This window comes from Heliangelus exortis, chromosome 11, assembly GCF_036169615.1.
Source record: "Heliangelus exortis chromosome 11, bHelExo1.hap1, whole genome shotgun sequence".
Lineage (NCBI taxonomy): Eukaryota > Metazoa > Chordata > Aves > Apodiformes > Trochilidae > Heliangelus > Heliangelus exortis.
The window spans coordinates 5,719,017-5,731,111 of NC_092432.1; the positions used below are offsets into that span (position 1 = coordinate 5,719,017).

The 12,095-nt window shown below is 39.2% G+C and overlaps 1 protein-coding gene and 1 long non-coding RNA gene across 5 annotated transcripts in view; one reads left to right on the forward strand and one right to left on the reverse strand.

Moving 5' to 3' along the window:
* The window catches only part of LOC139800807 (uncharacterized), a 369,707-nt gene that overhangs the window by 120,925 nt on the left and 236,687 nt on the right, over positions 1-12,095 (forward strand). The window lies entirely within an intron of this gene.
* Positions 1-12,095, reverse strand: part of MCTP2 (multiple C2 and transmembrane domain containing 2) — a 116,121-nt gene that overhangs the window by 14,212 nt on the left and 89,814 nt on the right. For all 3 annotated transcript variants that reach the window (XM_071754266.1, XM_071754267.1, XM_071754268.1), the window contains 2 exons: positions 9,407-9,529; positions 6,205-6,246 (listed from right to left, as the gene is read on the reverse strand). In XM_071754266.1, coding sequence (XP_071610367.1) covers positions 6,205-6,246; positions 9,407-9,529 — 165 coding nt within the window. The remainder of the gene's footprint in view (positions 1-6,204; positions 6,247-9,406; positions 9,530-12,095) is intronic.

Genomic DNA, 12,095 nt, shown 5'->3' on the forward strand with positions numbered 1-12,095 from the left:
AGTCTAGTGGCAGAATGAAGCTCTTGTGGGAGGTGGTAGCCATGGAGTGACAGACAGTCCCGTGGTAGCTGAAATTAATTCCAGGCAGAGCTTTGAAAATAGTCACCACAGCAACCTTGAACTGGATCCTGCCTTCGGTGGGAGCCAAAGGTGGCTGAAAGGAACCCAGCAATCTGCCTTGCTGAGTCACTGTCTTGCCCTGGGCTGCAAGGTCTGCTGTGTCTCCAGAAGGGCTTCTTGGCACTTCCAGGAGGGATGGATACCCAGGGAGGATGGCTGGCAAATTCTGAGCAATTGCTTTGTGCAGTACTGAAACTGTGCATCACAGGATCTTTTTGTTTATTAACACCACGCTGCAAATGTGCCTGCCCAGCTGGGGAAATTTAGCAAAACTGAGTGTACTTGAAATAATTACCAAACAGAGGAAATGCAACACACACAGGTCAATTTATGCTCTCAGTTAAAAAGGTGTGAAATCTGGAATAATTCCACCAGAACCAAGAGAATCACTTCAGACTGATATGAAGGAGAGCACCGTGGGTCTTAAAAGGACGTTTCTAGAGAAGTGGGACATCACCTTACAGCAAAGGAGGGCGGAATACTGACTGAAAAGACAGAAGATGAGCACTTCACACCTTGTTGAACAATGCTTACACTTTCTTTGCTTACATCAGATGAATTTCATCTATGCTTACACGACCAGCAAAAGCCTCCTAAGCCCAGCTCAAGAAAAAAGCCCCCATGTGCAAAGGCTTAGGTCATAACTTGAATTCTCTCTGCACGAGCATGAAATGCAGGGGGTTTAAGAGGTATTTGCTCATGTTTTCATAGACATGCAAAGTAAGACAAAGCCTGGTGGTATTGCTACAAGTTTCAAAGCAGTAATGGTAGTCACAACAGAATAAAACACCATTCAGGTGAGAAACATGGGCATAAGAAGCAAAAAGAAAGAAGCTTGACTGGATATAAAAAGACATTAGTCAACTTTGATTTTAAAAAGGAAAGGGAGAAGAAAAATATTGGTCAAAATAGTTGCTTTCTCCTGGAAATAACATGAGGCCTGAGAACAATCAGATGGTGAGTAGTCTTAAACTACTGGATGATCATAATCTATAATCTAAGTAACAATTTCTAGCAATCTAACCAACAGAAGAGAAACAGAACTATTCATACATTTGTCTTACTCTAAGTAAATTTTACCAACATTTTTAAATAGTTGGAATGTTTAAAGGACAAGAACTCTTAGTCCAGTGACCTGCCTAGTGCTACTTAATATTTCTCCAGAGATTTAGAGAGGTTCAAGTGTTGGCTCACATGCTTCCAGGATAAGAGAGTGAAGATTTCTGTGTGAAGAGAGCCATGCCACAGCCTCCAGGACATCTAAAAGTCTTCTGCAAGTACCTCATTTCAAGTCCTCTCTCCAGTCACTCCTAAACCCATGAATGGCTGGGTCGTGATGCTGGGACAAGGATCATGCCAGCAGTCCCAAAGAATGCATAAGAAATACCAGCAAATCATTTTTCTTCTCATTTCTTGTACACAGGATGCTCTCAAGAAAAAAAAGCAAAGCACAACCAGAGCAATCCCTGCACTTTGTCTTAATCAGAAATGGATTAGGTTAATGAGATGCTTGGAGAAAACTTGCAGAAGCTATAATTGAATCTTAAGTGACAACTGGAAACTTGTATTGCACTATAGCTAAGATGTTTGCAAGACCAGATGATCACATGAGGTCTGAAGTGTCCCATCAGCCAGCTCTGCACCAAGTATAGCTTAGGCAAGAAGCAGAATCTGTCCCTTAGGCTTCTCCATGGCTAACAGACTCACAGTCTCTGCACACACTTATTATGAAGCAGTGAGAAAGAAGACACAAGGAGCCAGCTGAAGAAAGAGCAGCAATTTAAGGGAGTCCACACCTACACAAACACAAGCCTTGTGGGGTTCTTTGGGACACAATCTAGTTTTGGGGAGAAGGTGAATGCTCCTTGTTAGTCTGAACATACCCTGGGTGTGATGGGGTGTTCTCAAGTCTTGACCATCATTTCTTTTCAGCAAACTTAATGGGAGATGTTGAAATGTTATATTGCAATTGTTGTATTGAAGAAAAAAAAAAAAAAAAAAAGAAAAACTAAAAAACTAATGAAATTATTTACACTTCCAGGGAAGAAAACAATGAGATGATATTGTCCTGAATGACCTTTCCTAAGTATGGGGATATAGCATCTTACACAATAGACTCCTGGTTCATGTTTCAATTACTGACCTTTACTGTGGAGAAAATTAATGCAATTTTCATCGTAATCCACCCGTACAAATAAGATCCATACGGAAGGTTTCCACATGCTGAATCTAACTCAAATGGAAAATGTCAGCTCTTTGCTACTGGATGAATTTGACTTAAATTTGTTTGGTTGGAGTCTCTTTGAATTGTGTTCATAAACCTTTGTGTATTTTGGTACGGTTTTTTGACAGTATTTCCTACATTAGAAACATGGAATTTTTCTTCTGTGGGGATTTTTTTCCCCACTTTTGTTTTTTCTAATATATGAGGTTCTAAACATTGCTTGGAAGTTGCCAAATAACTTGGCTTTAAGCCAAGTGTCATCTGATGGTGTCATCTGATCTTTCCTGATTACATTCCACTACAATGGCTACGGGGCTACACTGGCTAACCATGGCATTAAAAAAGCCCAAGAAAACAAACAAAACCAGGAACTGTTTATTTAGTTTTGTCTCTGATATTCTTTTTAAATCACTTAGCAGGCCTGGAAATACTAGTAATTTAAGTTTCATCTGTTTTGAAGCTGCAAATTTTAGCCAGACAATTAAAATTCGTAAGAAGACTTCAAGACTCTTGCCAGTCTGGTGCCACGATGCACTCAATAACAAGGTAACTCTGTTCTAAAAGCTCTATAGTCATTGTCAAAAAAGAGAAAAAAAAATATAGTAAAAGAAATAGAAACAGTCAAAAATCAGACAACTTAAATCGAGCTGCATGTAAATTGTCTGTACCTTCCTACTGACAGGGATGTGATTTTAGAACAACCCTTATTCAGACAGCCTGACAGAGACCAGAGCTGACACAACAGAGCCTGAACTCCATGTCCAAGATGGCACAAATCCGAGAAGACATTCATCAGCCAAATGGCTCGTGCCAAAGGGACAGAGCTCTCTTATCTTTTACGGTTCTCCATGCTGGTATTTGGGGAGGGGAGAGGGGAAAAGAAAGGGGGAGCTGGCAATTAAGCCCTTTCATTTAAGACAGATAGTTTAGGTGGAGGGAGTTAATCTGCTCTTGGGTTTTTGAACTGAGCGTCTGTGTATTTGTAATTTGTAAACAGTTCATCTCTTAGAGGGTGTGTTACAATTCCCAGAAGCCTGGTCTGTTATGTCTAACATGCAGCAGAACCCAGAAAGGCAATGTGTGTGAGTATTTTGAACAGCACGATGATAGGAAACAGAAACAGTGACCTCCTATGCCACAACCCAACTAGCAGATCTCAACTTTAGAAGCTCTTGTATGAGGGAGGGAAAAAAAAATATACAGACTTCTTTTTAAAGTACAGTTGTCTGTTTAAATGTTGACATTGCAATGAAATAATGTCATAAAATTGCATATTTTTTTTTTTTTACATTACCCAGAGAGCACTGGCCACCCTCAGACTTGGAAAACTCTCTTATAATAACCTAATGTACTTAAAGATGCAAGTCATCAGCCTGCAAACGTGGTCCAATGCTGCTGCAAAGGAGATAAACCCAGGACAGGACAAAGATATGGGACACATGTAATGGTTGCTCATTCTCTCCCCTGGTAATGCTCTAAGAATTCCATAGACCCGTAACACTCGTATAACAATTCATACAAGTTATGAGGTATTATTGATGTTAAATCAGGATATAAATTGTTATCTTGATGAGAAAGCCTGCTGGAAGTGAGCAACTTGAACCTGTTGACCAGATTCCACTTCTGTAAACATTACTTCTGGAAACAGAAGTAATGTTGATTACAAAGTGGTAGGGCCAAATCATCATCAACACTGACCCTTAAACCTTCCTACCAAAAAGAAAATGACAGAGAAGTTGTTTAGCAGGGAAGCAGAAGGGAGGCAAAAATGCAAGTGATCCACGTTTAAGTGACCCATATGTATTTCCAGAGAGAACCAAAGTAATTTGAATTATATTTAGGGTAAACCTGACCTAGAATAATTTTGTTTTTTCAGCAATTGATCTGTTCCATAGAACAGGCAGAGGATTAGATGATGATTTATTACATTTAAACTTTTTTGGTATTGGTTCCAGCAAATAAGTTACGCATATAGGCATCAAACAAATAAGATGTAGGATTAATGTTTACAGTGTTTAGCTTTGGGTACCCACCAAACAGAAATTATTGACTTTCAGAGTTACACAGTATGCCTTCAAAAAGGATGCAACTTCCATTTTATGACTTCTGATGAGTTGTAGATACTGGTCTGTTTAATTGAACAATGCTATGATGCAAAGAGTGAATTAGAAATGAGAACATTTAAAAAATAATTGTGTATTGCAAGAGACCTACAACTCAACTAGATTGACAAAGTTTACTCTATAACTGATGGATTTCTGGTGGCTCATTAAAATATAACCACTGCAGAAGAGCAGGGTAAATTTAAATAATTATTCCCATCAATTAAGACTGCTGAGCTTCAATTCTAGTGTCTGTGACTGAGAAGAGTTAAGGTTCACTAACTGTGGTATTGATTTACTTCTCCACTATCAACATAGAATCATAGAATCATAGAATTGGCTGGGTTGGAAGGTACCTCAGAGATCAACAAGTCCAACCCTTGATCCACTACCGCTATAGTTACTAGACCATGGCACTGAGCGCCACATCCAGTCTCTTTTTAAATATCTCCAGGGATGGAGAATCCACCACTTCCCAGGGCAGCCCATTCCAATGCTTGATCACCCTCTCATTAAAGAAATTCTTTCTAATGTCCAACCTAAACCTCCCTCGGCACAACTTGAGACGTTGCCCTCTTGTCTTGCTGAGGGTTGCCTGGGAAACTAGACCAACCCCCACCTGGCTACAACCTCCTTTCAGGTAGTTGTAGAGAGTGATGAGGTCTCCTCTGAGCCTCCTCTTCTCCAGGCTGAACAGCCCCAGCTCCCCCAGCCTCTCCTCGTAGGTTCTGTGCTCGAGTCCCTTCACCAGCCTAGTTGCCCTCCTTTGGACCTGCTCCAGGACCTCGATATCCTTCCTAAACTGAGGGGCCCAGAACTGGACACATTACACAAGGTGTGGCCTCACCAGCGCTGAGTACAGGGGCAATTTCACTGTATGTCTTAAATCAAAGAATATTCAAGAAGGGGCTTATTAACTTAGTATGCAATTTGAAAATTTCACATTGCCTTGTGAACATTTTCTTCCTAACAGCTAATGTGCCTTTGCATGCTGTTGCTCGTTAAATAATTCCTCACCTTTTAGCTTTCAAGTATTTATAGATTATCAGATCCTCCTTCACTTACTTATGGTTTTTTCCAAGCTGTATACATTAAGTTCTCTTAATCTTTCTTCAGATGTCATGCCCTCTAATCCTTTTATCATTTGTCACTGTGGCTTGATAAACTTGAAAAAAAATCCAATGAATTTTTCATAGTGAGAAGAATGAGTAAGTATGCTCCAATAAAATAAGAAACAGGCTTTGCCAATTCCCATTGTTTCTACATTTCAGTCGATGAACTAAAACAATCTTTTTCCCAGGCTCTGACAGAAATGTTGAGAAAATTCTAACCAGTTCCCCACAGCACTTCTGGCCCACAGAAATGGAAATGTCAAATCATACGGGGAAAGCCATTAGTACAGAATGTCCGTCCAACACTCGAAATGATGTGATGAGGGATTTTACATACTCATGCATGTCTTTGCACCTCATCCACCCATACACACAACTTCAAGTGCACATACATGAAAATGTGCCTTCTGTGTTTTCAAAATCAAACTGAGGACTGCTCAGATTCAGTTAATGTTCAGAGGTCTTGCGTAGGTAATGCCACTATAGAATCTTATACTTTCAAGTTTCCTAACTAGCAAACTGGTAAAAATTGTTTTCCCAGTTAAAACAGATAATAAATGAAGGAAGACCTCATGGAGACAGGATGGGTTTGTGCTCTCTCACATTCCTTTTGATTCCAGCTAAGCCAATACTGAGATATGCTTACCTTATCATCTTCATCCTCATCTTCATCCAAGCCCATCAGCTCCTGCAAAAGTAGATGCCCATATTACAAAACACTACACTTATTTCGCAGTGACATGCAATGCTAAAAAGTTTGATAGTCCCACAACATCGCATTAGTTTTCTCCCACTTCTATTGCAAGCCATGAAAAAAAAAAACAAACCAACAACCTACTTTCACCTTTCAGAAATAACATTTTGTATTCAAGGACTTGCTTTTTCCTTTTGTGATATCCTGAAAACAGCACATGATAACCTATGCAAACTTTAAGTCTAAATAAACCCTTAGTGGCTGTGTCCAGCAGTTCGAAGGCAACAGGCTTTCAAATTCATTGCCAGCTTTTAATGTCTGTAAACAGCTTTGTTCTTAGTCTGACAAACGAACCAGCCAGCATGTCAAGGCTGAGGACTCTATACTCAACTTGTTCCATCCTCACTGCTACAATGACTGCTCCCTCCCTCCCTTTAGGGACATTACTGAAATATTAGACTTTACAAAACACATCAGTATGAGTATAATCCATCTCATGAAAACCAGTCAGAGATTTCTATGCAGTATTATATCCTCCCTTTACCTTCTAATGCTGACAGGTAGGGCAGAGAACAAAAGGCTTGGCTAAAGCTTGAAATTAGGAATGCTTGGCTTTTAATCCAGGCATTTTATAAGTTGAGCCTTTAACAACTTCAAGTCTTAGTTATTTAATAGGTACGTTTGAATCAGTGTACTACAAGTTTGTATACAGCAAAGCACAAAGAATGTGAAGAATCACAATAAAAAGATGTTTTGAATTTGGTTTTTGGTGGGAGGTTGGATGTTTTTGCTTTGTTTTGCTTTTTCTTTCTTGTCTCCTTCCCCAGAAAAGCAGTTGCATCTGGTACACAGAAAGTACTGAGAGCTCAAATACCCAGATTTACTCTCTGGCTCTGTGGAATACTCTGAGCAGCTGAATTAATGTTGATCATGGTTTACATTTCTGTAGAAGCTTCCCATCTGTAAATCATAAACCACTGCATCAATATTCACAAATCCAGCCTCCTGGCAACTGAATCACATGTAGGTTAATAGTTATTCCCATTTTATAGCACAGAAATCAGAGAGAATTTCAGGTCCACTTTTGCAAAGACTGTTGCTCACATTCCTCTATAATACATGAAATGTGCATGCTGGCACATAAAAACCAAAGGGAGCCAAGGTCTGAAGAAGCAAAAAAGAACTAAATGACTGTGTAAAAAGCATTGGTATTTTGAAGAAAACCTTTTCTCATCTGCAGGGCAGATGTGACTAGGGCTAGCACCTGATTGTCTATTTTTGACCTCCAGATGGTTAGAATCATAGACATGCATAAAAAAGAAATCAGGTAATATTAAAGGCACTTTGACTACTTGTTCCATATGATCCCAATCCTGCAAAGCACTTAGGCAGATGTGTGACCTTCCTTATGCAAAATGCACTCCTGAATTTCAAGGCATCATCTTGCCCATATGATGTGTGACAGAAAAAGGGCCAACTTTCTGATGGACCTTTCCTCAGGATTACTACATTTAACCTGTACCTGTATTTTCAGATAAAGCCTCTCTGTAGCATCCACCTGAGTGATGCATTGCTCAATTTTGTTGACATATGTGAGACTCTTCTCACTTAAACATGCAACTGCGGGAGCGGCAAAGAAAATGCGTGCAACCAATATGTTTGATAAACGAACTTCTGGTTTATTGCGCAGCAACTTTTGCTTATATAGTGCTTCCGTGACCACACCCCAGCCACCAACATAACTTTTTATTGGACACCCGGTGTGTTTACCTGTAGCACAGCGAATCCCTGGTGCAGGTAGCACCGGAGTATGGGCCGATCTAATTGGCCTCCCAAACATGGGGTTGGGCATAGCAAAGGGGTCGTACCTCCTATCTCTTCGAGAATATTCAGGAATATTCTCCAACATTCTCCAAACCTCTCTAACATTCCACAACATGCAACAAACACGCCACAGGATGAGTGATGGGTGCTGGAAGGTATTCTCTGTGCATTTTTTCCCAAGTAAGTTATTACTATTTAATATTGTCTTTCATATTAAAAATAAAAACACCTGCTTGCCTGAGATTCTCCCACACAGGAGGTCCTCATTTTCTTGATGAAATAATTTAGACACTGAAGAAATTTCTATGTTATTCTTGACTTGGCTGAAATTGGAGGAAAGCATTTATCTTACCATGTGTTTTCAAATGAAGTCTACGTCCTGGCCTAGACAATGCAATTTTCCTTATTTTCTAACAATCTTTCCATTAGGAATGGATGAAAACTGAACTAGGAGCAACTTTTCTCCATAAAACTAAAAAAACAGATATTGATCTTTTAAATTCTATGGTATTATGTCCTTATATAAAATCTATTTTATTTGTTTGGGTAAAGGTATTCTTCATGGGTACAAATGTCAATCGTCTTTTGATAAAATTTAGAAGGAAGTTGAAATTTGGCCTGTATTTTGCTTCTGTACTTATCACACATTTTAAAACAGAGTATGATTGATGAACATCAATGAATTTATCCTCATTTCTTATTGTAACTGTTACATAAGTTAAGATAGTGGCCAACATCAAGCTGAATTTCGTATCATAACAGTAGCACTTTGCCAAAGATATTGTAATTAGTTCTGTATTTATATATTTTTCATTTCCCAAACAAAGTTAAAGTATTGGAGGCTAAATTTCTAGGAAAAAAAATCTGTCATTTAGAAGTGGGGTGTGGGGAGGAGGAATAATGGCTTCCTTCAAGTCTCAGATGACAGGACAAGGTGGGAAAACAACTAACTTCTCCTCTGCCTTCTGTTGACTTTCCCTTTCTCTAAATCAGGAATCATCAGTATGATGCAAGTGTAAGAGCAGTAAGGGTATGAGTTTTAGGGACTTGTTGCTTTTTAAGTCTTCATTAATTCAACTCCAATAAAAACATTTGCAATTATTTAGTAAGTGAAATGCCCCTCCTACAAACTCTCATTGACTTCTCCCACTCCTCTGAATGGTTTATTGCTTGAATTGAATCACAAAGTAGAGAGTTTCTTTTCAATAACTTAAAAATAAAAATGCTGCTTAGCTACACAACTAGCTTAATGCCATTAAGATGCATGACATTTTGCTCAAGGCCAAATTCAAGCTGGGGCTGCCAGAAACATTACTGCCACCTTACTTGCCTGGGTATCTTGGGTGTTGTTGACCTTCCCTGCTGTGACGAGGGAGAAGTTGTATGCAAAGAGCACCAGCAGAGCCAGGGGCACCATGTACAGTTCCACGCTCCAGACAGTGACCAAAAATACCTGGGAGAAATAAAGCAGCAGAAAGGAACACAAGTATTTAAAGAGAAAGATGCATAAGAAAGCCTTTCAGTCATTATCCCTGTGCATGTTCATCCTTGAATCTCTTATTAACCTCACTCATATTATTATTTTGGCAAAGAAAATCTGCTCGCAAAGCAGGCTCTCTTTCTATTCTGTTTGAATCCATTAGACTGCCATTTGTGAGCTTCTCTTCCCCTGTACGTGGTGAAGTACAAGGCCACAAACATAAGGTTAGTCAGAAGGCTTTATTCACTCCTTCCTGGGAGCCCCTCAAACCTGAAAGCCCTTTGTCCTTAGCACTAGTGTATAACAGACCCACTTACAGAGTTCCTTTTCCATTTCACCAAAGCCTAATTGCCAGGGGGCTGTTCCCAGGCTAGAGGAAAGTTTCTTCCTCCTGTGCAAAGGGAGCCATCCAGCTCCCTCATCACTCTGCAGGGAATGATCAGTAAATGAATCTTCACAATTAATCCACCTATGTTCTTGACACAGGAAGGACCATCAATTTCCACAAGGCAATGCTTTAGGATGCATGTGATGCATTATTTTGGAAAGGGATCCAGTATGCCTTGTTTCCATTCCTCTGCCCTTGCCATTTTTCAGCACAGAATATTCTGATTTCATTTACAGGCTCTGCCCAGAAACATATGAATTTGTGTGTTTGGAGTGATACCTGACTAAATCCACTAACAGGAAAACCAAAAGTCAAATTTTGAAGCAAAATATGTAACTAACTTAATAGAGATTTAAAAAGCACTTCGGATTTTTTTACAAAAATAATTACACCAAGCCAAATTACAATCCTATTTTACAAGTATCAGCAACACCCAAAGAGATTTCAAGCTTATGCTGGCTGGCAATACAAAGTTAAACTAAATCCAGAACTGCCATAAATTTGCATGTTGTGATCCCATTTCCTTTTCTACTCATATATACTGTTTCCAGAAGAACCGCCTAATGCTGGTTGTAACTTGAAGCTAATTTAAACATTCTACTTTAAAGACAAGGCACAATCACTTTTATATGGTTTTTCTTCCCCAAAAGGAACCTGGAATGATCAGAAACAAAAATCACAATTTTTAGAATAATGCAGGTAGGTGAAAATGAGTCAGATCCAGTTATCGTGTCTCAAACTGCAATGAAGGGAAAATTCTGTGGGTGATCAGAAAGCTAAATCTCTATCTCCCTTGATCCTTGGTCAGACAGAATAAGGCTGGCACTTGCAGAATATTTATGTATTTTGTATTATGAACCTGAAAGTCCAACTGCACTGTAGCAAAGCACTTCCCACTGCATTGAGCAGGGTAAGAATTTATACCCCAGCCAGACAGCACCTGCTGTAACTTTTAAACAAAAAGACTTGTCTGACATCAGACAAATGGCCAGTTAATATCTACCAGGGGCCAAAAAGCCCCCAAGAAACAATGACTGTATCCATGATCCTTTCCAAACAGCAGTTGCATTTTCTAAAGTGAACCTGATTTTGTTAGCTATTGCTATGCAAGGAATTAGACTGTCATCCTGGTTTTGGCATTTTTAGGCCAGTTAAACAAACTTTGAAATATGTTAATTTATAAAATGGGCTATATCCCCATACTATGGATTTGCAGCATAGGAATGCAGAAGAGGATTTGGTTTTGATTTTTTTCCTCTTTTTGATCCTGTTTTTCAGCATGCTGAAAATTCAGAATTGATAATAATTCCAGCAGCCACATTTCATATGTAGGCAAGGCAACAGAAACACAAAAATTCTGACCATTAAGGCGTGGTACTTGACCAGCCTTACAGGAGTCTTTCACAGCTTTAGTTAATAAAGACTTCAAAAGTTGTGATATCTCATGTTAAGTCTTCCATGAATGAAAAGTTCTAACCTGAACAAGTTCTTCTTAAGTTATTCCAGCTCCCCTGGATGAATCTCTACTTGCTTTTTAGGATAAAGGGAAGATCATACCAGCTCCTGTCCTACCTCAAACATCACTCTAAAGAACAAGGCCCTGTTATTTTAAATATCAATACAGATATCTCTCACAGGTATAAATGGACAGATAAAAATAGCCACACACATATAAATATACATATGATCGTTATGTAAAGTCCTTCATGGAAATTCATATCACCAGGTATTAACCCAAAATGTTTGCTCCAGCCTGTTGGAAGAGGTTGCATTTCTATCATCTCCCTGGGGTATCAGCAAAGTCAATCTTCTCAGTGCAGCAAAAAGATCCCACTGGCAGTCAGCTAGGCAAAGCCCCACAGGAGTCAATGAAGCTCTTGAAGAACCTCTCTTCATTCATTCAGTTGCAGGGCTTGAACCAATTTTAGTGCATCTGCCACCCTCCTATATGAACATCACTCTGCTCAGTTGCAAGCATAATACGACCTTGCAATCACAGGTCATTTAGGCAAGACACAGAATCAAGACCTTGGTGATTTTAGATCTAACAGTACATTTTTTTGTATTATTAAGTTTCAGACCTTAAATAAATCTTAAAACTTAATTACAAAATCTCACTCTAGTCTCAATTGGTAGCTGAGGAACACTGTC